Below are 27,928 nucleotides of genomic sequence, written 5' to 3'. Positions count from 1 at the left end.
ACGTTAAGTGAATTTTTCACGTGCTCATTCCACTCGCATCAGCTCAAAATTTCACCTGGAAATGATTCATGCGGTTGCTTTGACTATATCTAAACATGTCAAATGAAAATGGCTCAAAACGTGTCCGGAGTGAATGTAGCATAAGGCAAAATGCAAATGCAGATGAACTGGGCACTTCGACTCCAACTTCTGAAGTCACATTGTAGTCCACGCCTCTTGAAGCCCCTTGCTGTGACTTTTCAATGGGGATTTCTGATTTGATATTGAGTTCCGAGGTTGGTCATGAAACAAATTTCATATCAAGGTATCACTATATCAGATGCTCTTGTCTCTTCTTTTTTGCTGCCAGGACCTGGTGAAAAGCCATCTGATGTACGCTGTACGTGAGGAGGTGGAGGTCTTAAAGGAGCAGATCAAAGAGCTCTTCGAGAGGAACTCTGTGCTGGAGCGAGAGAACGCGGTGTTGAAATCCCTGGCGAACAGCGAGCAGCTCTTGCAGCTTCCTGCCCAGTCAGCGAGTGGGTCGGCAGGCCCGACACCGCCAGCCCCTCAAGCCTCGCAGCCACCCCAGCAGCTGGCGGCTGGGCTCCCGCCTCAAGCGCAGCCTCTGCTCCAGCAGCAGCAACACCCGAAGGCGCCGCAGATTCATCCGCAGCTCGACGCAGGCCAACAGCAACCCAACGTCACCTCAGCTTGAAAAACATCGCTATGGGTGCAGACAACCACAAGATCATTTACAATTATAGTCAACCCCTCAATTCACGTGGGATAGGGACAGAGTCCTGCTGCCAATGGTCGTGCCAACTCAGAACTTGAGTCTCATTTCAAACACATCTTATATTTTTTCCCTTTGATATAAATGGTTTACGGATGAATTTTTGATTCAAAATGCACTGGCGGTAATAATAACGTCATAATTATACAGCCCCTCTAAAAATGTGTTGAACTGGGGAGGTTCCATGACACAGAATGATACCCACAATTGCAAATACCAAGGTGTGTTAGAAAACGGGAAGCAACCCGTAACAACAAAATTGAAAACAATGACATGAAATGAAACATTAGTTCATAAAAAGACTCCCTGCGAACAACCCAAGCTAAACTCGTAATGCCAGTCATGTCTGAAGTCAAAATACACTAGTCATAAAAAACTTTAGGATATTGGGCTCTAACAAGGAGCCTCGCGGCACAGTTCACAACAGGTGTTTGATACATGAACATTTCCAACTTTGTCCACTTCAATATCATTCTGTGATTTTTATTTTTATTTTTTTTTGAATTTTTTTTTTCCAGACTCACAATTGCAACCCGTTGACGAGACCACAGCAAGACTCCAGATAGGATGTCCTCAGATTGGAATGTGACTGGGGGAATCACAAAAAAGGCACGGAAGACATCGTTGGAAATTCTTATCCATCAAACACTGTCGAACGTGCAGTCGTACATTTTAGGGCTCATCTTGAAAGCCCAATGTCTCTTAACTTTTCATGAATACCGTAGCATAATTTCTTGACGTCAATTACTACTATCACATTACCCAGGGCCTTGTTCGAATCTTTTGGCGTTACAAAAAGAGCACAAAAATAGACCGAAATACACAGTGTGTGTGTGTGTGTGTGGGGGGGGGGGGGCGGTCGCTGTAGTGTCTGTGAAATTTACAGGAAAAAAAGTTTTAAGAAACTTGTCCTCTTAGCCACCAGCTTGACCACAAAGTACAGTGCGTGTGTGTAAGTGTATGAGTGAGTGAGCGACAGAGACTAGTCTTTGAATGTATGTGCGTCTGTCCTGCGGGCCTTTCCAGTGTTAATGCAATCATTAGGAGACAGAATTGCGTCAAAGATGGAGAAGTCAAGAGTGGCTTTCTGGGCGTCCAAGACTGATCTGAGACCTGCCCAGATCTGTAAAGCAGAGGATAAAGGGAGGGGCTTTGCCTCACATTAAGGGACAAACGATTGTTTGAAAAGAGAAAAAAAAAAATCTATTTTTTTAAGACAATCAATTGTGGGTAAAGAGGGTGGGGGTGCATTTTAGCCTTGCTGAATCCTTGTGTAGAAAGAAATGTCTTCTGGAGTGCCACCTCTGCCGTTACTTGTACATCAACCCTTGCATCAGTCTTTTTGACGTCTGCTGTCAAGTGTTTTTATTTATTACAGGGGCTGCTATATTCATAAATGGATTGAATGAAACTATGGCCCTCTTGTTGTTTTGTTTTTAAGTGTTTGGAAAAAAAAAACCTTGGCAAAATCTCCTCGAGGTGGGCAGTGTTTTAAGTTAGTGGTTCTCAAACTGGAGTATCGAGACACCAAGGGATCTGAAAGCCATTTCCATAATTGTGTGAAAAAAAATGAAAAACTCACAAAGTTAAATTTTTAGCAAACTTGTATTTTTTTAAGTCAAAGATGACTTGGGAAATTTTACTATTTGGCTAACCGTAATGGGGAAACAACTTCCAGTAAAATAAACGGAACAAACCAGTGACTCCTGCCCACCTACCCTAGTTTGGGCTAAGAAAAAGCTCTGATATGATCATGACATCACATAAATCTGAACAAAAACAAAACGTGTATTACTTCAAGATCATGGGACAAATGAGCTGCAGATGTGACACCCCAACATCTGCATCTTACAATGTAAGATGTGAGAAAATTTAACTATGTGCCAAAGTTGAGCTCGTAGGGTACCACTGTTAAGTCCTAATTTTTTTTTTTGGGGGGGTGACTGCAAAAGAAAATGTGTAATGTTATAAGGATATTCTTCTTTTTAAAAATCACTTTGCTTTGATTTTAATATCATATTGTGGTGGTGCAACTGGTTCGAGGGTTGGCCTCACAGTTATGGAGGCCAGGGTTCACATCCTGACCCCGCCTGTGTGAAGTTTGCATGTCCTCCCTGTGCCTGAATGGGTTTTCTCCGGGCACTCAGATTTCCTCCCACATCCCAAAAACATGCAACGTTAACTGGACACTCTAAATTGCCCCAAGGTGTGACTGTTGTCTGTCTCTTGTGCCCTCTGATTGACTGGCAACCAGTTCGGGGTATACCCCGCCTCCTGCCCGTTGACAGCTGGGATAGGCTCCAGCACTCCTTGCGACCCTTGTGAGGATAAGCGGCAAAGAAAATGGATGGATGGATGGATGGGAACGAGCCAGAGTGGGAATAGCGAAAACTTTGAAAAATTTTGGTAAATCAGGTCAAAGCACTTCTTCCCGGCATGGGTGATTGGCAAAGAGGACTGTCAAAACTAAACATTGAACAATGTGTTTTTTAAAAATAAAATGTCACCGCAGAGCTACCAAACAAGACAATATCCAATATTCAGGCTTCATTTCTTTACATATATTTGTACACATAAATGATATATGATGGATTTGACTTGTCTGAAGACACCAGCCATAAAGAAGAAGAATTTTATCACATTCTTTTCAACACAATCATGTCATCAAACTGTCATCATGCTCGTTAGTGTAACACACAGGAAGTCCACTAATGTGTTTTCCAAATTTGGTCACGTGATTTTTGGCATTTAGAAGATTGAAGCTCCTTTATAATCGCCATGTATGGAAAAAAATAAATAAATCAGCAAGGAATAGGCTGCACCCCACAGAAAATCCATGAATGTGTGAGGTTGTGAATGCTGCACTGTCTTTCTTATTTTATTAAGATTTTAGGCTGACAAAATATTTGTGCTGGTAAAGTTTTTCTTGAAAAATTGCAGTTTTTTTCTTTAAAAATTACAGCTATTCTCATAACATTACACATTTTATTCGTAGTTTATTTTGGGAAAATGACAACTTTTTAATTCCTGTGGCATTCAGGGAAGTGTCGAGGCACAAACTTAACAGAAAAAATGTCACGGCACACCACCGAACAAAAATATTTAAAAATGGATGCAAAAGATTATTTACTTTCTATCCGTCACTGGCATAGAAAATCAAACAAAGATATAATATTTGAAGTAAAATTTTTCCCAATTTTGTGAAATTGGATCATTTCCCACAGCCTTTTGACTTCATGGCACACAGGTTGTGAATCACTAATTTGGGGTACACATTAGCTATGTTTAGTTGGCATTATGATTATTATGAGGGGGTCCTTGGAAAAAAGTTCAAGAACCCATGCTTTACATGCAATAGTAAAAAGCCACATGGAATTCTGACCAATCTTAAACACTAACTCAAATTTCATGCTGCATTTGTTAATTTTGAGTTATTTAGACTCATTATGAATGTATATTGTAAAAATCTGTTCTGGAGCCCTGTTGGCCAAAAGTGACTCCGCATCATGTACCCCCCCCCCCCCTCCCCGTGTAAAGCTGTGAAATCATCCAATCTACTTTCTAACCAAAGATGTACCAATTAATTACTTTTTCAAATGAACACGTGTGCACTACTTGGAAAATGTTTGGGATACTTGGCTTTGGGGTGAAATCTCAGAATGTAGCCACTGACACACACTGCAGGTTTCTCAAAACAGGGTCTTCTCAATTCTCAAGAATGTCCTCTTCTATACCATTCTGTCTCTTTGACAACATGCTGGAGACTGTTTTTTAAGATCAGTGGAGACTTCCCCTTGAAATCTGTTCAGAGGAAAGTGGCCACTGATCTTAATGTGTCAAATGTTGCACCACAGACAGGAAGAGAGAAAAGGCATACAAGTGCTGTCCTTGTCTCTTCCTTGTTTGAGCAAGTTGTGCATAAAGTACAGTTGGACATCCAAATGTTAAGAAGAGGTCACCTCCGTAGGATCTGCTGCATTTTGAGTTCATCCTGGAATTTCACCTGACCAATATTCTGAAACGTTTTGTAACTAGTGTGTGTTTTTTTTTCCTCTTATGACTCCATCACAAAATAATTGTTGCCATTCAGTATGTTCGGTCACCTTCATATGACTTTCTTACCTCATTTTTATTTATCACTCTGATTGGAAGACAGTCTCTGAGTAAGTGGGGTGAGGGGAGGGGGGTTGGTTGGGGTTATGGGGTAGATTTGGGGTTCTGAAAATGGAGTTGAATCACGCAGCAGAGTTGGCGCCAGCAGTGAGAAAAAAGGAGTGATTATGGACGCTAATCACACATAATGAAGTGAGCCATCTTTTGTTTGTTGAAATGGTGTTTGAATTTCATATGCCAATAGTTTTGTTACATTGCAAATTTTATTGTATTTAAATAAAAGCAATATTCAAATTCCATTCCAGTGCTTTTGTTTTAGTAAGCAATTTGATGAGTACCTTATTTAATATTCTGTGCTCAAAGGCAATATTTGATTTTTAAAATGGACCAGTGGAGCAAGACAGACGGGATATTTAAATTTGAATGAATTTACGAGTTATTTATATAAACAAATAGTTGGAATGTGTATTGTAAAATGTCTTTTAGTTTTTAGAAAATTTGATATACTATTAGTGAGGGTAGGTGGTACAGAAAATGGATAATGTTTAATCTTTATGCATAGTACTGCAGTTGATTTTGAATATGCTCTATAAACACGGGTCAAAGGATGACGACAAAGGAAGAATATCCTTTAATTGAATAAAAATGACAACTACAAAAATCCTTGGGGTTCTTACAGCGGCAACAATAAAAGTGCAGATACAACAAAAAGCCAAGTACTGTATAGAACAATAGAAAAAGTCAGTGGCTGTCCACACTGTTGTGTTTTTGCCTCAGGTGACACTCACAACCCCCTACTGGGGGGAAAAAATGTCCACTCTCGTTCAGAGCTCATGCACCTAACGTCACCGAAGCCATATTGCCGGTCAAGCAAAGCATTGTTCAATACTAATTCGGTTGGAGAAGACACAAAAATACGTCTTATAGCACGACGCCCAGAGTTTTGCCCGATACCATTAAACATTGAGAAGGTGATAATAAACAGAGGTACGTGGAAAAAAGAGAGACACTTGGCATAGAGGACCCACATTTAATACTGAAGTCGATGTTTTCGCCGATAAGTAATTGGACTGTTAACCAGCTTCCGCTTGTCTTGGACAACTGGATATACACATGTATCTGGTGAGTAAGTCGTCAAGATTTACACGGAAGAGTTTGAAAGCTTAGAAAAAGTCTGGACGCATACAAATACTTTGTTGCTGGAGCTGTTCTCATTCAAGAATAAATCTCACATAGTGATGGACCCACTCAGATTTTTTCAATACAAATACCAAAATTTAAATAAATGACCCCTTATTTTACACAAACTAACATTCTTCAACTCTGATTGGAAAAAAAAAAAGACAGCGAGTAGGCTCCTCCGTACACAGAGGCGTGTTGCGGCCACATGTTAAACTTCGGTAAACCTCTCTGTGACAGATGGTTTATTTTCTTTTTTTAAATATGCATTGTTCTCAAATGAGTCAATTTGGCATTATAAATACCTTGTAATTTGAGATTAAGAATAATTCCTACCTGAAATGAAGTGATTGCAACACAGTCGTGTGTATTTGGCTGGGACCATCCGTCACGTTTAATTGCCAAAATCCATCAATATTTTATGGTCTTTTCAGATGGTATTCTATAGAAAGACCTCTTTGAATATCAGTCTCGTCTGTTGTGACAACCAACAGCACAACAGGTCTCGGGTATTGTAAATATTCTCCTCTGGTTCAATGTCTCCCACAGTGTGGAGTCGCTCTGTTTGACCGGCAATATGGCGCCATGAAAATGGTGAGGTCACGTGCACAAGCTCTATTTACTGTCTGTAGCTCTTCCTGAGGACTAGTCCACCACGACAAATCTGCTGCCTTTACTTTTTTGCACACGTTGGTCTTTTAGGATTCGGAATCTTTCATTCAAGGTCATCGACGTGTTCTATTGGAAAGGAGAAATAGGGGGGAAAAAAAAAGTGACATTTGGTCATAACGTACATTTTAGCGTCATCTGAAAACTTCGGACCGAAGCCCAATATGTCAAACTTGATCACTTACTGGTTTCCCAACACTGTTGATGTCGAATTGTAATGGCACTCCTTTTGGTATTTTCTGCTCTGTCGTTTCCACGTTACTTCTGGCCAAGTGAGCGGTCGTGGGGTGCAGAGTCCAAGCTGAAGGAGGCCTATCGAGAGGAAAAACTAAGTCTAATAAGTCATATTGCTCCTGAGTTCGTGTTTGTCTAATGACTTACTCGGGCTGAGTCATGGCTGTGGGGTTGTCTATTGAGACGGTCAAGATTCCCGCGCTAGTCGTTGACGCCAGCCACCTAATGGATACGTGGTAAACATAAGGCATACATGACTTGTGATAAAGCTGAAAGTATTTCTGGTCAGCGCTTCCCAACCTTTATCAAACCTAAGTATAATTTACGTTGCGAAGAGAAAAATGAAAATCACAGCACATCAAACAGGAAATTTTGGCCAGAAACCTTGGACAGTGGAACTTCGATAAAACGGACCCAGATATATTGGATAAATATGGATCGTCTGGACTGAACAATATGTCCAAAAATAGGTTCCATTTGTTACTTAAACTTTAGGAGACAAAGTCTGGTAGTTCCAGAATTGGCTACTGTTGTTTACTGGCATTGCAGTGAAATGCCGGAAAAGAATGGGACTCATGTGTTTCTGGGTCAAATATAGACAGTGGGCGGCACGGTGGATCAGCTGGTAAAGCGTTGGCCTCACAGTTCTGAGGACCCGGGTTCAATCCCGGCCCCGCCTCTGTGGAGTTTGCATGTTCTCCCCGTGCCTGCGTGGGTTTCCTCCCACATGTGCCCTGCAATTGGCTGGCAACCAGTTCAAGGTCCGTCCGCCTCTCGCCCGAAGAAAGGCTGGAATAGCCTCCGGCATGCCCGGTACCCTAGTGAGGATTGGTGGAGGGCACCATATTAAATTAGAGATTTTATTTTTAGCACATTAAAGTAACACTTCAACATGACTTTGGGATGGAGTTGTGTTAAAATGGTGCGCAGTGGTAAATGATGCCAATGTAAATAAAGTACAGAGTACAGTTCAATGCCAACTTGAACGATGTCGTGTTTGGCAACTCGAGGAAGGTGTTTTTCTTCTTTTCTGCAAAGTAGTATTTTTGAAGATCTAAGAATTCCGCCAGACAGCAACGATATATATCAACAACTCACAGGTGAGTTCTGATGGGATTTGTCTTCTGCACCGTAGCTTGAACCTGATGTGGAGCAGATAACGACAGGAAGTGGAAAAAAAAAAAAAAAAACTGTACTACTGACACAATGTGCTTGTTTTCATAACCAGACGGTCACCTTGAGTCCTCTGTGATAAAGAAACGTGGCCTGGCGTGCGTCCCTCTGGTGCACTGGAGGAAGAGGTCTTCACAGAAAAACAGTCTCATTTTACAATCTTTCATTTTATACAACAACCAAGAAGTCCAACTGTTCTTTAGTCATGTCTTGTTGCTATTCAGCAAAGAATTCCTCACCGTTGTTGCAACTGAAATGGTCTGTTGATTGGCACTCCACTGGGGTCCTTCTTAGGGACGTCAGTATTTCTGTACAAAGCCAAATCTCTGATCTTTCCTTCAACGCGCAGAGTGCGTTGAAGGAAAGGGGGTGGCTTCTGCTTTGTTCTCTAAAAGCAAACAACATGCTTTTTTCAAAATCATATAAAACTTCCACAACTCAATAACAGTTAAATATACAGTCCCCTCCAAAAGTATTGGAATGGCAAGGTCAATTCTTTTCTTTTTTGTATACATACTGAAGATGTTTGGGTTTCAATTCAAAAGCTGAATATGGATAAAAAGTTCAGAATCGCATCATTTCTTCCATGGTATTTGCCTCTAGATGTGTTAAACAACTCAGGGCAGAGCACATTTTGTTTGAAGCCACATACTTTTCAAGTAAGCAAAAGTATTGGAACAGACATTAGTAAATCAACTTGAGATAATTTCATATTTGGTGGCCCTTCCAATAACTACATCGACCTATTGACTCCACCAGACTGTTACATTCTTCATTTAGAATGCTTTTATAGGCTTTTGCTGCAGCCTCTGTCATTTCTCATTTGTTACTGGGAGATTCTCCTCTTAGGGAGGTAAAAATGCATGCTCTACTAGGTTAATGTTTGGTGACTGACTGGGGGAGTCTAAGATCTTACACTTTTTCCCCCTGATGAAGTCCTTTGCTGTATTGGCAGTGTTTTGGGTCATTGTCTTGTTGCATGGTGAAGCTTCTCGTGATTAGTTTGGATGCATTTTCCTTTAAATTGCCCCTAAAAATCATACGCCAACCTCCACAGGGCAGGGGTGAAGGTATCACAATCCACTGTTCAAAGACTTTGAGAGAAGAAATATAGAGCCCATAACACAAGATGAAAACCACTCATCAGCAGAAAGAATCAGAGGGCGAGACCTTCTTGGGTACTGGGCAGTGGTTGACATCCCCCAGGTTCAGTCCCATGCTGCGCCGACTTGCCGACTTGGGGGCCGGCCAACTCACACTTACTCAATGTGCCGGCTCAGCTACTCCGTTCAGCAGTTGACTAACATGCATGTGACTGGGTGTTCATTCACTAATAACTTCGATAAGACACACTAGAGGCTTTAGTTGCTTGTGCTGGGACCACTAATAATAACACATCTTATAACAACACAACTCACAGGTTCTTCCAAGTGTTTAGACACAAAATAAAATAATCCCACCACACCACTTGTCAGGACCACTGCCTTGCTCAGTTCCTACATCCTGTCCTACTCTCCCATGTCCTCGCTCATCTTGCTCTCTTATGCTTGTGGTGCTAAAATACATAGACTAACTATTGTTCTGCTGTGGTTCGCACCCCTATTCCCTTTGTCCACCCTGTCCCGCTCCTAAAACCCCTTTCTGTCCATCTGTATTTTCAATAAAGGCATAGAGATCCACCATTCTGCGAGTAACCAGACAAATTCTGTTATTTGGTCGCGGTGTTCTTACATCATAAGCAATGAAGGCAAATAGTTATGTCCTGTTGGACGTCACCTGGACAGGTCGCCTGAGGAGGTGTGCGTTCTTCCTGGCTGCCAGACCGGTGACTACCCCCTGACCTCGTCGCACACCCGGCATGACACGCATTCTCGGTTTAGCCGCTCCTCCTACAAACACACCATTTTTAATGTTAATGTGTCGACGAGGCAACAGGCAAAACTTTGATTTACCATCGGGGTTTCTCGACCAAGCTTTCATCTGTCCTTGAGTTAAACGAGTCCTTCGCCGGACTGCTTGTTGATTCGGCCGTTTTACGTTTGTATGTTTCTCTTTTTTATTCAAACGAATAATGTCATCTGACAAAAATAACAGAAGAGCAGTTGCAAGATACTGTAGTCACAGAAAGGCAAGGACATTTGAGGTTCTTGGCTAAAAGAATGCATGCACTTGTTTGTTTTCTGCTGGTAAAGATATTAGATTTGTGTGTAATTAACCTGGCTAACAGAGTTAAATGGAATGGTAAACATTAGAGGCAGACATTGTACGATTAAGGTAAATGAACTGAACACAGCTGACAAGAGTAAATGCCATGAATCCATTTTTAGGCTCAACGACCATGGTGGGAATCTCACCTAGTGACATATCCACCTTATCGCGAACTATTGTTTTTTTCCTCCCGCGTTTATTCATTCCGGTGGACAGCACGGAAAACGCCGCACACATACAAAAAAAAAAAAAAAACCCCACAAACGAAATAACGGCGTTACGTCGGATTCCGCGAACCGCTTCAAGCTAAATGTCCTCGGACCCTCATAGATATTATAGGATAGATACGCCAGCGCAATGAAAGACCCCTCTTTAACCCACGTTCCTATATAGCGGCTATGTTGGGGAGGTCGACGTTCCCAGAGAAGGCAATGCGTGGACACTAAGATTAAGTCGTAACTTGACTACTCCTCAATCCATTTTCATAAACGTTATTGTTTTGTTAATGTCAAACCTTGTACTATCAATAAGCAAATATTGTAAAAGCTAAAAGAATGTGTCTAAATATATTGTTTGACGATGAAGGAACTCAGTTCCCGTGACGTTATTAAAAACGAGTGAAAACAAAATAATAATTTACGCAACCGAATGTAGGATAATGTAGCGACATTGTTGATCTATCGGAATTCTGGTCGTTCGACCCCCCTATAGTTTAGGTTCGCATTTAGCACGTAGATCAAAATGGGCGTGTCTATCTACTAAAAAACGGCATTTCTGTGTTCCCCCGCCACACTGATCCCACCAAAGACTCGACTACGCACGCGCAAACTTTACTGTTGCATTTGGGATGGTGTAGTTTTCTGTGGAAACGTGTGAGTGGGTGCGGCCTCTGTGGTTGTCGCGTTCCATTCGCCTCATTTTCGATAGCTGCCGAGACATACGGTTTGCTGGCATGACAGATTAGCGAATACATTTTGAACGGACAGAAGGATAGATAGATAGATAGATAGATAGATAGATAGATAGATAGATAGATAGATAGATAGATAGATAGATAGATAGATAGATAGATAGATAGATATAGATAGATAGATAGATAGATAGATAGATAGATAGATAGATAGATTAAAAAATATCGGTAACGTAATATATTACAGTACAGTACCAGTCCACAAAGAATTTAAAACACACACACAGAAAAAAAAAACAATTCTTTAGAGTCTGAGTGTTAGCATTTACTGGACACAACGAAGGAACAAAAATAAAGAAATGTACTTTAGGCTAATATTTAAGACTATTTGTTCCCAATAATCCACAATGGTCTCCCATGTTAGGAGCCAAAAGCTGTTTTAAATGGGACCCAAACACAAATAGTAGCATCGAAACATCAGTGGTGGCGTTTGTATCACAATCCGCACCAAATTAGAATGATGGATAATTATGAAAAAATAACACGTTCATAAAAGTAGAAGTACTAATTCAAGTGCTTCACTTGTGAAGTAAATTTAGTACAAACTGACATTTACATAAGTACAAATGTAAATATTGAGTTACATACAGTGGGGCAAAAACCTATTTACTCAGCCACCAATTGTGCACTTACAAAGAGGAGATTAGTGTACAGTTAAAGGAGTGAGGAATGTATGGTTCAAATTCATAATAGATTCTTTATTTAAAAAAAAAACTGCAAATGGACACAATCGCACTGCAAATTAGTCTTGTCTCGTTGAGGCTGCGGTCGAGGAGTCGAAGCAAACCAAATGGAACGCAACCCCATTCTTACAAAACAATGACGTCATCGACTCCCTCAATCGCTTGCGTAAAGTCAAACCAGCTCACGCGGCATCATCGTGTACGGTACGGTGCAAATTGCAATTTCTGCAGTGTGTTTCTTTCACTCTCGCCGTTTATGAAGCATTGTGTCACGAGGAAGTAAGTTGAAACACGAGGGAACAGTCACCGAGTGAGTTCTTTTCAACCGTATTTCCCCCCCCCCCTCATTTACTTTCTAATTTCGCAGCTCGTTTTTCTCCTTCCTGACCAAATCTTTCGCTAGCATGTCTGACAAAAAGCGAAAAGCAACCTCTGCTGCTGCTGCTGCTGCTGCTGTTGTTGCTGAGCCCAGTGCCAAGCAGCAGAAGTTGAATTCCACCAAGAAGGAGAAAGCAGCAGGCTGGCTGCAAGATGTTGTCAAACAACACAGGTCCGACAATAAAGACATGAAAGTCAACAAGAAGCGTGTTCGATTCATATCAGAGACGCAACAGACAAAGCAGGACTCGCAGGGGGTCCTCTACTGGATGCTGAGGGACCACAGAGTACAAGGTAAACACATGATAACATACAACGAACAAAACTACACAAAAAAGTCAGCTGTTCCTTATGGTGACATTGGCTTTTCTCTAGATAACTGGGCATTAATCCACGCCCAACGCCTTGCATCGAAGAATAACCTGCCTCTTCACGTCTGCTTCTGCTTGTTTGTCCCCAAATCCGAGCTGTCCACCCTCCGACATTACAGCTTCATGCTGAAAGGTCTGGAAGAAGTTGAAAAGGTACACCGAGTGTTCAGGATTTGACCGTGTGACCTGCTTGGCTGGTTTTGTTCTTTGCAGATGTTGGAAAACATCTTGGTTTGGAGCGGGAAAACAGTTTATATAACCAATATGGCACAAATCATCATTATTATCACAATGTTACCCCCCCACCCCAAAAAAAAAGAAATATAAATATGAAATTCACAGATTTACACGCCCTAAAATTACACACGTTTCTTTTTAATGCTAACATTAGAAAAACAGCTGAAACTGGTATTCAAAAACTAACACTACAGCTGCAACTAACTTTTATTTTAATCATCAATTAATCTGTTGATTGTGGTTTCATATTTAATAGACAAATTGGATTATAAAATGTATTTAATTCCAATCCCTTTAGTCAAAAACAGGTAGTTTTTGACACATTTCATTTGTGAGAGCTGAAGTTTTACTAGCATTAATTAATTATTATGGTGGATCAGCTGGTAAAGCGTTGGGCTCACAGTTCTGAGGACCCGGGTTTGATCCCGGCCCCGCCTGTGTGGAGTTTGCATGTTCTCCCCGTGCCTGCGTGGGTTTTCACCAGGCACTCCGGTTTCCTCCCACATTCCAAAAACATGCAACATTAATTGAACACTGTGAGTGCGGCTGTTTGTCTCTATGTGCCCTGCGATTGGCTGGCAACCAGTTCAGGGTGTACCCTGCCTCCTGCCTGTTGACAGTTGGGATAGGCTCCAGCACTCCCGCGACCCTTGTGAGGATAAGCGTCAAAGAAAATGGATGGATGGATGGATGGTTTGTTCCGTAACTTATCATAAAATGGGCTGCTTAATTGATCATCTGTCCATTTTCCGTACCGCTTATCCTCATTTGTGTCGGGGGTGTGCTGCAGTTAATCAAAATAGTATCAAAATAATTGTCAGTTAACTTGATAATTCATTATTGCATTTCAAATCAGAATGTCAGTTACTCAATGTATGTATTTTGTGCTCTTTAGTGATTGATAACAACCAAGGTGCGTTATCATCTTTGTAAAATCCGACAAGTTTAATTTAAGAAGGTGATTATTTTTGATAGTGGTGGGACTTCACTAAAATTAATCTAAATGGAAAGTTTGTCATAAATCTCTTGTTAATCAAATATTTGACACTCTAGCAAAGAACTTTGTTGCTGAGTTAAAGGTAAGACGCTGAATTAAATAAGAAATGTTCATTTTCTATCTTGAAAAAAAGGGGCTACACAAAAATGTTTTACCACAAAGTTGCACTTCTTCCACAGCCAAATGGCACTGGCATGGAATTTTCTTAACATTTTGAAACTAATATTTAACAAATTAACAAATGAAATATATTTTTTCAATAAATTAAACAGGTCCCTTGTGATATTGTGACATCTCAAATAAGGTGCATGCACAAAGGAGGTTGAAATTCGCAAGTTTGAAATAGAAATAAACATGAATTTATTGTCAACAGTCGATTACTTCTTTTTGTAGTATTTCTGTTGACCACAGTGCTTCCAGTATATGCACATGGAAGTTGGATTTATTTTATTTATTTTTGTCTGATCACGTTTTAGCCTCTATGTCTTGCCATGTCGATCTAATGTGTGCAGGGCATTTTGAAGCAGTAGTCATGTCACTTACTGGGACTGCTCAACCAATCACATTTCAAATTTGTCCTTCTTCCGTACTGTAGTTTTTTAATTGGGTCATGATGGCAGTGGTATTAAAAGGTGGATTAGGGTGGGGAAGTCTCCGCCTAGAGCCCAGGTACTCAGTGACCAGGTACCAACTGAACGGCCCACCTCCGTTGAAAACATTCCTTTCTTTGTCATCCAATAGGAATGCAAATCTTTAGACATCCAGTTCCATTTGCTGCACGGCTGTGCAGGCAAAGTGCTGCCCGGCTTTGTATCCGACCGCGGCTTCGGGGCGGTCGTGACGGACTTCTTGCCCCTCAGGGAGCCTCTGAAGTGGTTGGACGATGTGAAAAAAAGTCTTCCAGATGACGTTCCACTCATCCAGGTAACGGAAAAAGCTTTGTTGGTCATTAGATTCTGGAGTTGCTTGAATGTATTCGGAGTGAAACCCACTTTCAGTTTATTTCCATCCATTTTTTACCACGCTACGCTATTACTTAATAAATTGTCGTTTTCATTTGGAACCTGATTTTGTTCTACAGGTTGATGCCCACAACGTTGTTCCATGCTGGGTTGCATCTCCTAAACTGGAATATGCCGCAAGGACAATCCGGGGAAAAATTACAAAACTTTTACCAGAATTCCTCACTGATTTTCCTGTGGTTGAGAAGCACCCCTACACAGCGAAAAAGAAAGCCAACGTAAGTAATGAGAACCCAATGCCTTCTCTCGTTACCTTAGCTTTGGGCCACTTAAAAACTCTATGATGAATCTGACATCCCTTTTTGAATATTTAATTATATATATATATAATATATATATATATATATATATATATATATATATGAGAATAAAGCAAAGTTTTTCTTTTCTTTTTCTTAAAGGGCCACTGTCATGCCTATAATCATTCTAAAATAGTTAGTGTAATGAAAAATACATATGACATTATTCACTTCAGTGTCTATACAAAAAAATAAATATGAGTGGAGTGCGTGTCATCCATGTGCAAAGTTGCGAAAGTCTCACTCGACATCCAAGTGGTAGCCATATTGCCTACAACGTCATCATCAGACCTCACACTGGGACATTTGCCATTGAGAAGACGCTGTGCCACCTGCTATGGGAGCGGAACAACAGAGATTTTCGGATTTTTCCGACGCCCCTTCTGACACGGAAGCTCTTTTCGAAGAAGAGAAGATCTCACAATCAAGTGAAGTGTCCGGGGCAATATTACCCTATTGTTTCGAGCCATATTTAGATGATATGCGGATCACTTCTAACTAACAACAGACTCCCCGACAGTATGTATGACAGTATGTATAGTACTCAGCCGTGAGTGACGACAACGCCGTAAAGCGGCCTGGCTTGGCGCCGCGATGAGCCATTCCAGATCGGTGCTGTGATGAGCCACCCCGGCCGAAGCCGTGATCAGCAGACGCAGCGCGCCAAAGCTGTGATCGGCGGACGCCGCCGATGCGCACATCATCATTTAGCACCCCTGACTTACGTACAGGGGATCTTTTGTTACGTTCTGAGAGGATTACGACCCCCCCTAACTATTTTTTTTTTTTTTTTTAGTAGCTCTATACACTCCTACCTGTCATTTGGAACCCACGAGACTCTCTTCCCTTGCACCGGTGCAATCCATTTTTCACGACGAACCGGGTCTTTTGGAAAAGTATGAAGAGTAAATTCATTCTCCCGAGTGTTCCAGCAATATCCAGCAATTCAACGAGCTGCCATTTTGGCTAACATGAAGGAACAAGGAGCGGCCTTCCCGCAGGTAAATCTGGTATAAACACACGAGCCCGCCTGAGTGGGCGTCTGGTAATAACGTCACTTCCTGCCTCTTCTCCAAAACAAACCCCTCGGGAGGATTTTCATGGCGGGAGTTACAAAAAGCCGTATACGTCAAAATCATGTTGTGTGGTGATAAAACGGATGGGTCCATTCCGAGAGCCTTTTTTTTTTTTTTAAATTAAAAACATACTAAAAGTCATGCTTTTCCTGTCAGTGGCTCTTTCACACAGCCCTATGGGGGCAAAGTCAGTGCAAACTTTCGGATGGTTCCAAATCCAAATAAATGCAGGGAGTTGTGTCAAGAACGGCATTCCGCTTAAAACTTTGGCAAACATCCAAAGAATTCCAAACTGAATCGGTCATGGCCCGTCTGCCAGCAGTGCCGTTATACCTACAAGATGCCAGTGGAAATTCGCTTACTGTGGGTTGAAGACAAAGGAGAGGTGAAAAGTGGGTTCTTAGCCAGAAATAGAAGAGAAAAGCACAGAGCCTAGAGCTGAATGTGAATGTAGGGATTATCACGGGAAAAGCTTGGGAGTTGGTTGGCATTATGATTAGGAGAGAGGTTGATATATTGTGTGTCAAGGAGAGCAGAGAGATATGCAGGACAGTGCTTGGTGTATACTCTGGTAGGAAATTCAAGAAGGAGACTTGGTGGAGGAACTTCAAAGTAGAGCAACACATACAGGCAAAAAAGATTAGCTAAGAAGAAGTGGGACATTGAGAGGACTGAGGAGAGGAGAAAGGAATACTTTGAGATGCGACGTAGGGCAAAGGTAGATGTGGTGAAGGCTAAACAAGAGGCACATGACGACATGTACGCCAGGTTGGACACGAAAGAAGGAGAGAAGGATCTCTACAGGTTGGCCAGACAGAGGGATAGAGATGGGAAGGATGTGCAGCAGGTAAGAATGATTAAGGATAGAGATGGAAATGTGTTGACTGGTGCCAGTAGTATGCTGAATAGATGGAAAGAATACTTTGAGGAGTTGAAGAATAAAGACAATGAGAGCGAAGGAAGAGTAGAAGAGACAATGATTAGTAAGGGGGAAGCTAGAGAGGCTGTGGATGAAAAATGGAAAGGCAGTTGGTCCTAGTGACATACCTGTGGACGTATGGAAACATATCAGAGAGGCGGCTGAGGTGTTTTTAACCAACTTGTTCAACAACATTCTAGATGGCAAGAAAATTCCTGAGGAATGGAAGAGAACAAACTGGTCTGATAAAATGTCTTTGTTGTTGGAAAAATTAACTTTTTTTTTATTTCTAAAACAAAATATATTTTTTCTCATAACTTTTTTTTGTTTTTACTGTAAACAATATGCATTTATCTAACAAATAATCGAAGTTCCTCCCTTTTTAAACACTATAACTATTCTCCAAGAATTATCACTCAAGCAGTAGTTCAGACATTTACTTTAAATATCTTTTTTTTTTTTTTTTTTGTTCTCCAGGCAGTAGAGTGGGTCAAAACCCTGGCCTCCCTGCAGGTTGACCGAACCGTGGCCGAGCCTGAGTGGGCCCAGCCGGGCACCATGTCGGGAATGGCCATGTTGGAATCTTTCATCGATGTTCGCCTAAAACTGTTTGGCACTCAACGTAATGACCCCAATGCCGCCGCGCTCAGCCAACTCTCCCCTTGGATTCGCTTTGGTTAGTAGAAGAACGATGATTTGAACATGTGGACACACAAGCGTGGGGGCCTGTTATATTTTCTGTCTACTTGTGTGAAGATGCAGCATTTGCTGTTGCTTAAAAAGTTCCAAGGTCTGTGGCATTTTGTATGTGTTAGCATTAAGGTTGCACACTTTTGCAAGGCTGAATTCTCTTGTTGTGACCTTCGGCTTTTGCTTGACTAAGTACACATCAATGCATCCATTTTCTGAGCCGCTTATCCTCATGAGGGTCGCTTGAGCGATGGAGCCCATCACAGCTGTCCTCGGACAGGAGGCGGGGTAGACCCTGAAGTGGTTGCCAGCCACTCGGAGGGCACTTGGAGACAAACAATAGTCGTATTCACAATCACACCTGAGGGCAATTTAGAATCTAAAGTTAATCCATTTTGGGAATGTGGGAGAAAACCGGAGTCTCCAGAGAAAACCTACACAGGCACGGGTAGAACATGCAAACTCCACACAGGGCCGAGATTTGAACCCCGGTCCTCGGAACTGTGAGGCCAATGCTCAAACCAGTTGCTCCACTATGCTGCTGCTAAGTACACAATATGTAATAATTCTCTTTGCTATATGCGCCATTTTACATGATACTTCAACTGGGAATGGTAACAACAAACAGCGTTAAGCAGGCATAATCTTTGAACAATTGTTCACTATCTGCCAAACTGGTGCTTGCTGTAAAGTTCTCCGCTACCATAGTTAGCGATCGTAACACATTTCTTGCTTGTACCTCAAGTAAAAAAAAAAAAAAAAAAAAAAAAATCAACTAATGACAGCTCATATCACAAAAAAAAACCTCATTAGTCAGGTCACTTGGGATGAGGACTGAATGAATAGCAAAAATCCCCAAGAAAATGACTCACCCAAAAAGATTTGTCATTGCCATTTTGTCAGTTCTACATGGCTTGACTACATGTAGTTCCTCCCTTCGGATTATGCTGGGAAAGCAATGCTTTTATTTTATTAAGGGTTTTGCACTGAGTAAAACAAAACAAAACAAAAACACAGCAATTAGGTGAGTTTTTCAACTAATAATAGTGGATAGGTTAAAAAGAAAATCCTCAAATGGGTAAGTTTCCGAGAAGTGCGTCGTGAATATGCAGGGGAAGTCTGTACATGCTCTACATATGATGTAACTCAAGAGTACACTTTTCTGCTCCATGTCTGTTTTCCACCAATTAAAGGGAGGGGGGAGGAAACAGCTGCACATGGTGTGCTTAAGTGCTCACTCAATAAAAACGCATTCTGTGTAAATGGACCTCTAGCCACGCCGATATTGCCATCGCGCTACGCCACCTCAATCCATAATGCGACTGTGTAGCAATTTCCCATGTGATCACGCTGCTGCCTCTCATCCTTGAAGCGCCGGATTGCTTTTGTCACAGTGCTCTTCGATTGATTTCTCCAGAGAGGCTTCGAGCTCAGCAGTGTATCATGAAGAGCTGCAAGTGCGTGTCGCTTGCATCCATGTGGCATAAGCGCGGCCCGGTTTTCGCTTGGACACCGAACCCGCATTTGTCAGTGGATGTATTTTTATTTATTATTTTTTTTATTTTTTACCCGTACCACTTGCCTGATACCCGTTTAAACTTTAGAATTAAATACTCATTTGTTTTGCGGTCTTGTAAGTCCTTACTGAATTTTCGTGACTGATTTCGTCAGGACACCTGTCCGCCCAGCGCGTGGCCCTGCAAGTCCAGCACGGGGGGAAGAACGCCAGTCAGTCGGTAGCCCCCTTCATCGAAGAGCTGGTGGTGCGCAGAGAGCTGACGGACAACTTCTGCTTTTACAACGACAAATACGACAGCGTGGAGGGTCTGTTGAGATTGTAAATGTTTCATTGTCCATTATTCACTGTGAAGATTAATTTTAAAAGTGTAATTTTATTTTTTCCCTTTTTTTTTTTTTTTTTTTATTTAACCAGTGAAGGATATCCTTTGATGGCAAAGCGTCAAAGTGTCATGATAATTGTTGCATCATAAAATACATTTGGGCTACTCAGTACAAAATGAGCAATACAATAAATGTTCTTATACTTCATCTTGGCAATAACTTAGCTGATGGCCAATGATGGTAAATCACGCAAGAAAATGTTCTAATTAACAATTTAGACCCCTGATATTCTTAATCAAGCCATACCAAATAATAAATGCAACTGTTAATGATTCCAAATTGTAGTATGAGTCATACAGTACATTGTTGTAAAGTACAACTGCTATCCACCCATCCATCCATTTTCTTTGCCGCTTATCCTCACAAGTGTCCCACCTGTCAACGGGTAGGAGGCGGGGTACACCCTGAACTGGTTGCCAGCCAATCACAGTGCACATCGAGACAAACATCCGCAGTCACAATCACACCTAGGGGCAATTTAGAGTGTCCAGTTAATGTTGCATGTTTTTGGGATGTGGGAGGAAACCGGAGTGCCCGGAGGAAACCCACGCAGGCACGGGGAGAACATGCAAACTCCACACAGGCGGGTCTGGGATTTAACCTGGGACCTCAGAACTGTGAGGCCAAAGCTTTCCAGCTGAGCCACAATGCCGCCTGCCAATTGTTATCATTATTATTATTATTTTTTTTACATATATTAAAGACCCATAAAAGGCCACAAGATGACAGTATTGCACTGCAGTCACTTTACTCTTGATTGTGCATAATTTTTGTCAGATGTTTTAGATTGATGAGTTGTTTCACTTTTTTTTTTTTTTTTTTTAGTTCATGTTTGACTGGTCATCTTGTGTGATTCCTTCCACTTTTGAAGTTCTCCTCTTTATTTAATTCCTTTCACGAGCTGTTTCACCGGTTGCTGTGTATTTTTAATTCTGCTTGATCTTGAGGCCGTATCCAATAAGTAAAGCGTAAGTAAAGCAATTTTTAGCTTGCATGCAAGGAATTAACTCATGTTCTTTAGTGACTAGCTTGTGTTTTGTTGTAATGGGTGTAAGAATACTATTTCAAATGTTTTAAAAAAGCAAACTAACTCCAAATTCTATGACATAAATATGACTGACAAATGAATGTTACATGAGAAAGTTCTTCGTTAAGTGTGTCCAATTTGTCTTCATCCAAAGTGGTGACTCATAAAATTGATGGTTTCTTTTTCCATTGTCAATCCATCACGTCATCATCATCATTATCAGCAGCGTTGTTACATACTATACTGTGTATTGAGTACATCTGAAATGGCAACCTTTGTCCCCCCTTTGTGCCATCCTTTTCCAGGCGCTTATGAATGGGCTCAAAAGACCTTGAAAGAGCATGCCAAGGACAAAAGACCTTATCTGTACACCCGAGAGCAACTGGAGAAAGCAAAGACGCATGATAAGCTCTGGAATGCGGCTCAGGTATAACATTTTTCCTAAATTAGTTGATTTTTGACGACATTGCTCTTTTCCAGTCCTCCTGACTCCGGTCCTTCAGAAACTTCGGCAAACATCGGTGCATACCTGGTATTGTCACTTGTCTTCGTTTTTGTAAGATTATGTATGATTGCATAAAAATTCCGCCTTGGATGTCTTTTTCCGCACCTTTGGGGGAACAGAATGTTTGTTTGTCGTCCTCAGTGATGAAATTATCAGCGCACGCCACAGACAATATGATCAAAACTGTTGAATGCCATTTTTTTTATCTTCATGTGTGCAGTGTGTCAGAAATTTGAAAATACAATCATAAAATTGGAAAAATCCTTACATTTACCAGTCTAGATGAAGTTCCTCAACTGGCTTTAGTGCTAAACTGCCCCCAGATGGCACCAAAGAAATCAGATTGCAAATAATGGACATTTGGTTTAAAAAAAAAAAAAATCGCAAATATGCGCGTGGTCAAATGCTGAACTGAGACTCAGCCGGCCGTGGTTTGCTATTTTTGTACATCCGTAGCCTCATGGTATAGTCTACAAGTCATATTCAAACGTATTTAAAATCAATTATTTATGTTAATAGGCTCCCATGATTTCTTTTTTTTTTTTTAATTAAATTGCACCTGAAAAACTTTGAAATTGTCACAATGGGGTGTTGTGCATAGAATTTGGATGGGACAAAACGCATTTGGTATATTTTGAAATAAGACTAACATATTTCAAATAAATATAAATTTGGAGTGATGGAAATAATCAAGGGGGCGGCACAGTGGCTCAGCTGGAAAGAGTTGGCCTCACAGTTCTGAGGACCCGGGTTCAATCCCGGCCCTCCCTCTAGGGTGTTTGCATGTTCTCCCCGTGCCTGTGTGGGTTTTCTCCGGGCACTCCAGTTTCCTCCCACATCCCAAAAACGTGCAACATTAATTGGAGACTCTAAATTGCCCCTCGGTGTGAATGTGAATTTGACTGTTGTCTGTCTCTATGTGCCCTGCAATTGGCTGGCAACCAGTTCAGGGTGTACCCCGCCTCCTGCCCGTTAACAACTGGGATAGGCTCCAGCATTTCCCACGACCCTTGTGAGGCTGAACGTCTAAGAAAATGGATGGATGGAAATAATCAAGGTCTATAAATACTTTTGTGGATAACAATTAAACTGCCCACTAGCGTGAATGTACGTTCGTGTGAATGGTTTGTCAATTTATGCCGTGCTGTTGGCCGGCGACCAGTCCCGCGGGTGTACCCCGCCTGTCCCCCAAATCCATTTTGGGTAGACTCCAGTTCACCCGCGACTTTAATGAGGACAAATTGGATGGCCGAAAATCTTGAAAAACTCTTTAATTGCTTATTTACAAACAATTGTGTCTGTGGAGTGCCTGCCAAATCATCAAGTGTGAAATTAACAAGAGAATCATTTATTTGTGAGCTCATGTCAGAAAATGTCAGTGTCATTCACGGCGCGTTTCTAAGTTGTGTATGTTGCCATAAAAAGCCCTTCCTCATTGTTTTTGTTGTTTTGAGCATTTGGTGTAAAATAGTAAATTCACAATTGTGCTTGACATGCATTTTTTCCCCCCTCCCATCCATTCTTTAGTATCAGATGGTCTCCGAGGGCAAGATGCATGGCTTCCTCAGGATGTATTGGGCCAAGAAGATTCTCGAGTGGACTTCTTCACCAGAGGAGGCGCTCTCCATCGCTCTCTACCTCAACGATCGCTACGAGCTGGATGGCCAAGACCCGAACGGATTTGTGGGTAAGCTGCATTTCTGCCGACTCTTTTGGACACGTCAGGCTAAACTAATCATTGTCCTCCGTGTCGTTTAGGTTGTATGTGGTCTATTTGTGGCATCCACGACCAAGGATGGGCAGAGAGAGCTGTTTTCGGAAAGATCCGTTACATGAACTACAAGGGTTGCCTTCGTAAGTTTGATGTTCCCAAGTTTGAGAAAAAATACTGTCCCAAAGGTATTTGAGAGCCCTCGAAAGCTTGTAGAAACCTGCAGAAGGCTTATTTGAAGCTGCGTGTTCGCCGTTTGTTGGTGATTACTGAGTTGTGAAATGCAGCTGAAAACTGTTGGTGCTGTTGTTTCATACAAATTTTCATTTACTATAACTGGAGTATATATATTTACTTTGTGTTTACATAAAAAAACTTTGTATTTTGAGAGCAATATACATACAGTCCTTAATGTTCATTTCTTAGCAGAAACTTTTTTTTATTACCAGTGCTTAAATGTTGGGTGGTGGTCTAATAAATTTCTTCAGGAGTGTGTATATTTTTTCATTTTTCATCGTGTTTATTTTTTGTTGGAAGACTACAAAAAAATATCTCTCTCTTCTCTCTCTCTCTCTCTCTCTCTCTCTCTCTCTCTCTCTCTCTCTCTCTCTCTCTCTCTCTCTCTCTCTCTCTCTCCTCTCTCTCTCTCTCTCCTCTCTCTCTCTCTCTCTCTCTCTCTCTCTCTCTCTCTCTCTCTCTCTCTCTCTCTCTCTCTCTCTCTCTCTCTATATATATATATGTATATATAGCATTTGGTGGAGATAAATAGAAAAACACGTTAACCCAAAATATACTCATCGCATTAAGACTAAATAATACATTGAAATAACACGAGTTTTATGCTTTGATTTTCAACCACAGTGGAAAATATCCAATAGGGATTTTTTCCATAACCATGTTCACTTGTCCCTCATTGTGTATTTTTACACACTGAGTGTTGCATCACACTCACATTATGAGCTTCAGCGAACACTGATTACATTAAGCCGTAATAAAGACTTCATTTTACCTTGAGCAAGCCACACACTATTTCCCAAACAGTATACTGCAAATATGAAACTACTCTGGGCTGTTTTGTTTTTTTTTAATCTTAAAAAACCCGCTCTTCCCGAATCATGTTTTGCGCTAATTAGGAAGAAAGGATCCTTGCAGTGTCCGCCTTTGGTGCAGTAAGGAGGGATGAAAGTATTAAAGCGTCAATATGAATTTCATATGCCTAAAAACAACCCACCTAGACTACTATAAACTGCAATTCTCTCTAAAAAAAAAAATGTGCCTGAGCAGTGCAGCCAATGTCAGTAACTTGACTTAGCTATCATTCCGTTGCCTAGAGGTCACCGGCCAATTGACATTGGAACAGTGTTGGAAAATTGACACCTTGCAAGCAATGTGGACTTGCATTTCAGCGCCAGTTTGAGACGTTTGTGACTGTCCTCTAGGAATTGAATTGATCTGTTGTTTTTTTCACCTCTCATCCGAGCAGGCTTCTTCAGGTCATGCAACAAGCTTTAGGACAGACTGCCCTTAGTTGGTGTGGAAAAACTCAAGTACAGGTGCTTAAGCTCAAATTTAGAGGCTGTTAACAACCACAAATGGGATCACGATTTAGGAATGCAGAACACCAGTTATTAGGATGCCTGGCAGAGATGCCACTTTCTGATCAGTCTTCTTTTCCTTTCGGCTTGTCCCTTTAGGGGTCTCCACAGGGTGTCATCTTATTCCATCTAAGACCATCTCGTGCATCTTCCTCTCTAACACCCACTGTCCTCATGTCCTTCCTCACAACATCCATCAACCTCTTCTTTGGTCTTCCTCTCGCTCTTTTGCCTGGCAGATTCATCCTCACCACCCGTCTACCAGTATACTCACTCTCTCGCCTCTGGACATGTCCAAACCACCGAAGTCTGCTCTCTCTCACCTTGTCTCCAAAACATCCAACTTTGGCTCTCCGTCTAATGAGCTCATTTCTAATCCTATCTAGCCAGTTCACACCAAGCGAGAACCTCAACATCTTCATTTCTGCCACCTCCAGTTCTGCTTCCTGTTGTTTCTTCAGTGCCACCGTCTCTAATCCGTACATCATGGCCGGCCTCATCACTGTTTTGTAAACTTTGCCCTTCGTCCTAGCAGAGACTCTTCTGTCACATAACACACCAGACACCTTTCGCCAGCTGTTCCAACCTGCTTGGACCCGTTTCTTCACTTCCTTACCACACTCACTATTGTTCTGGATTGTTGACCCTAAATATTTGAAGCTGTCCAGCCTTGCTATCTCTTCTCCTTGGAGCCTCATTCTTCCCCCTTCATCCCTCTCATTCAGACGCATATATTGTGTTTTACTTTGGCTAAGCTTTCCTTTCCTTTCCTTTCCTTTCCTTTCCTTTCCTTTCCTTTCCTTTCCTTTCCTTTCCTTTCCTTTCCAGTGCATGTCTCCACCTTTCTTCTGATCAGTCATTAGGTGGAAATGCCCTCATTTATATTCAACTCAATTTTCAAATTGTAATAGAGGTGTCTCACAGCCAATGGAAGCATCAGTAGTTTAATTTTTCAACCTCAAGTTAGGGTAGTTCTGTCCTAGCCATGTTGCATGAACTGATGAAGGCCATTCAGGCACTTCTAAGACAACCAGAACAATCCAGTTGAGAGCCATTCAATGGAGAATGAAAGGAACCCGGATAAATTATACTTAGAGGTATTTTTATGGGTGTACACTCCTCCAGCACAAAGTGCAGGTTTTCTCTCAATCTGTAACTCAACTGCAGTCGGGGAGAGAAAATCGTCCTGTCAATCTTCTAATGCTGCTCCAGTGTCAATTAGGGAGACATTGGCAAAGGAGTGATGCTTCCAAAAATGACAAAGATATAGTGTCAAATTAAGTTTGACAAGCTTTCGGGCCAACACATGGCTCCATTGCATAAAATAATTTACGTGATGGAAGGCCTGCTGCTCCAACCACTCATAAAAAAACAGAACTGCTAGAGGAGGCATTCACGCAAAGCCAGGAAAAGTTTATTTACTGGGCTGCACTAGAACTCAGTATCAACAAAACCTCCATTTAGCTGATGCTTTGCAGAGGGCTAAAGGTGAAGCGGCATTAGGAAGAGGTCCCGTTTCAAGAAACTTTTAATGCATAGCATTAATTGTACTGTACTGTGTGTTAGAGGAGTGTGACGGCCATAAATCTTGAACTGGCGCTGAATTGCAGTCACTTCCTGTTTCATGGAGGATGAAGAACAAATGCAGGCTGCCTTTATGATTCTCGGTTGGGTTCATTCTCACCCAAAAGTATTTGGTTTTTTTCCAAGCTCAGGCTGCTGGCACTTAACGATGCGTGTATTTGGAATCATCAGTGTATTGTTTGCTGGGGATCACTTTGTAAAATTGCTCTGACAGGGGCAAACACTTGGGTTTTCCTCCATTTAGGTTGCTGGATTGCCTGCCTTCTGTTTTTATTTCCTTTTGGTATTCTTGAGGTGTGTCAGTCATTTAAGGACAGGAGGGAATGACAATTCTATGACTAACCTGAAAAATTACATACAGGTAGTCCTACAATTATCATGATCTAATCCAGCGGTTTTTTTGGTCAGTCCACAATGTGTGTGAAGAAAAAACATACTTGATAGAGTGTCCACTTATTTTATTTTTCTCCTTTGTACGAGCAGTATGTAATATGGCCAATTATCTCCCAGATGCTTAAATTAGAAAAGGCAGTGCCGCGCTTTTCCCTCGGTGCCCTTTCTCCCATCCACTTAAGTCTAAACATCACTTCCACATCTTCTGGCCGTGTGCGCACTTCGGGTGGGCGTTTGCTCTCGCATCTTGGCCTTACGCGTATTCTGCCCAAGACGCAAATGGGTCATTCGCGCCGCCCGGTGCAGATGTGCCCTTATCTGCGCGAACTGCATTAACTTTCATATCATGCTGCATGAAGCGCATTAAATGCATCCGGTGTGAATGCAGCATTAAACGTGTTTTCTTGTGTGTGCTCCACGGGCTGCAGTAAGTCTCGCATCCTGGGAAGGTGAAACGTCATATGTGCTTGTTTTTATTCATTCACACGCTCTGAGCCTCCGATGGGTCCTGCTGGATGCCGGCTGCGTGACACCTGGCCCACATACGCTCACTGACTGCCCTGCGGCCATAATGTGTCTCTGCCACATTACGCTCACAGTTCTGAGGACTGAGGTTCAAATCCCAGTCCCGCCTGTATGGAGTTTGCATGTTCTCCCCGTGGCTGCGTGGGTTTTCTCCTCCCACGTCCTCAAAACATGCATATTAGGTCAATTGAAGACTCTAATTTGCCCCGTCGGTGTGAATGTGAGTGCGAATGGTTGGCGACTAATTGAGGGTGTCAGCTGGGATTGGTTCCAGCACGCCCGCAACCCAAGAGAGGACAAGTGGTACTGATGAATGAATGAATGAATGATTGAACGAATGAATGACTGGCTGTGCATCTGACCTTCTCTCCTCTGCTAAATCCATGTGGAAGTGCTTGACACCTTACCTTTGGCTAATGGCCAGAAGGCTTTCTTATGCATTTACCATATTAGAATTCAGGCTCTTCACAAAAGCCGCAAAACCATATTTAAAATCTCGCTTTTCTCTCCGTCACTGCTTTCCTTCCCAGTTGTTGAGGCGGTGAATCATAATTGCAAAGAAGCTGTTAACCGTATTTACATGGCTATGGCTTATATCCATCCTTGCACCACTGTCATTTTTTGTCAATCATGTGGCATTGTCAAAAGCCTCGAGTACCTCAAAAATGTTTTAGCATATGTATTAACGCTGGG

At 41.7% G+C, this 27,928-nt stretch overlaps 3 protein-coding genes across 16 annotated transcripts in view; 2 read left to right on the top strand and 1 right to left on the bottom strand.

The window, feature by feature from the left end:
* LOC133510788 (TSC22 domain family protein 2-like) overlaps window positions 1-5,187 on the top strand; it is a 37,712-nt gene extending 32,525 nt beyond the window's left edge. For 3 of the 4 annotated variants that reach the window (XM_061839134.1, XM_061839133.1, XM_061839135.1), the window contains one exon: window positions 350-5,187. In XM_061839134.1, coding sequence (XP_061695118.1) covers window positions 350-697 — 348 coding nt within the window. In that variant the 3' untranslated portion in view covers window positions 698-5,187. The remainder of the gene's footprint in view (window positions 1-349) is intronic. The other variant, XM_061839132.1, reaches the window with a different exon arrangement.
* A 309-nt stretch (window positions 5,188-5,496) lies between these two features.
* On the bottom strand, window positions 5,497-11,426 carry si:dkey-17o15.2 (UAP56-interacting factor). 4 transcript variants are annotated; one of them, XM_061839326.1, is made up of 9 exons: window positions 10,498-11,396; window positions 10,096-10,221; window positions 9,920-10,032; window positions 8,383-8,531; window positions 8,207-8,273; window positions 8,069-8,112; window positions 7,118-7,192; window positions 6,922-7,048; window positions 5,497-6,805 (listed from the first exon to the last, which is right to left on the bottom strand). In XM_061839326.1, the coding sequence occupies exons 1-9, from the start codon at window positions 10,586-10,588 to the stop codon at window positions 6,713-6,715; spliced, it is 885 nt and encodes a 294-aa protein (XP_061695310.1). In that variant the 5' UTR covers window positions 10,589-11,396; the 3' UTR covers window positions 5,497-6,712. The 4 variants fall into 4 exon arrangements, 3 of the variants coding, with proteins under 3 accessions (XP_061695310.1, XP_061695309.1, XP_061695311.1); XM_061839325.1 differs by having other exon boundaries at window positions 9,920-10,221; window positions 10,498-11,411; XR_009797733.1 differs by lacking the exon at window positions 5,497-6,805 and adding an exon at window positions 7,614-7,788 and having other exon boundaries at window positions 7,001-7,048; window positions 9,920-10,221; window positions 10,498-11,426.
* Window positions 9,915-23,635, top strand: cpdp (CPD photolyase). 8 transcript variants are annotated; one of them, XM_061839324.1, is made up of 10 exons: window positions 9,915-9,968; window positions 12,372-12,676; window positions 12,758-12,906; window positions 14,729-14,911; window positions 15,069-15,227; window positions 17,781-17,979; window positions 19,665-19,817; window positions 21,228-21,349; window positions 22,955-23,114; window positions 23,186-23,635. In XM_061839324.1, exons 2-10 carry the CDS (start codon window positions 12,409-12,411, stop codon window positions 23,332-23,334), a joined length of 1,542 nt encoding a protein of 513 aa, XP_061695308.1. In that variant the 5' UTR covers window positions 9,915-9,968; window positions 12,372-12,408; the 3' UTR covers window positions 23,335-23,635. The 8 variants fall into 8 exon arrangements, 6 of the variants coding, with proteins under 6 accessions (XP_061695308.1, XP_061695307.1, XP_061695305.1 ...); XM_061839323.1 differs by lacking the exon at window positions 9,915-9,968 and adding an exon at window positions 10,044-10,184; XM_061839321.1 differs by lacking the exon at window positions 9,915-9,968 and adding an exon at window positions 11,553-12,208.
* The last annotated feature ends 4,293 nt before the right edge of the window (window positions 23,636-27,928 follow it).

This window comes from Syngnathoides biaculeatus, chromosome 13 (assembly GCF_019802595.1).
Source record: "Syngnathoides biaculeatus isolate LvHL_M chromosome 13, ASM1980259v1, whole genome shotgun sequence".
Lineage (NCBI taxonomy): Eukaryota > Metazoa > Chordata > Actinopteri > Syngnathiformes > Syngnathidae > Syngnathoides > Syngnathoides biaculeatus.
The sequence above is the reverse complement of the archived record's forward strand: the minus strand, read 5'-3'. Positions and strand labels throughout refer to the sequence as shown.

Coding starts and splice junctions, on each gene's coding strand:
- cpdp (XM_061839319.1), top strand. CDS start 12,042: ATGGACACAATCGCACTGCAAATTAGTCTTGTCTCGTTGAGGCTGCGG. Junction 15,228..17,780: donor CAGCGAAAAAGAAAGCCAAC/GTAAGTAATGAG, acceptor TTTGTTCTCCAG/GCAGTAGAGTGGGTCAAAAC. Junction 17,980..19,664: donor CTCCCCTTGGATTCGCTTTG/GTTAGTAGAAGA, acceptor TGATTTCGTCAG/GACACCTGTCCGCCCAGCGC.
- si:dkey-17o15.2 (XM_061839325.1), bottom strand. CDS start 10,588: ATGTGTGCGGCGTTTTCCGTGCTGTCCACCGGAATGAATAAACGCGGG. Junction 8,274..8,382: donor CCATTTCAGTTGCAACAACG/GTGAGGAATTCT, acceptor TTTTCTGTGAAG/ACCTCTTCCTCCAGTGCACC. Junction 8,113..8,206: donor TTTATCACAGAGGACTCAAG/GTGACCGTCTGG, acceptor GCTCCACATCAG/GTTCAAGCTACGGTGCAGAA.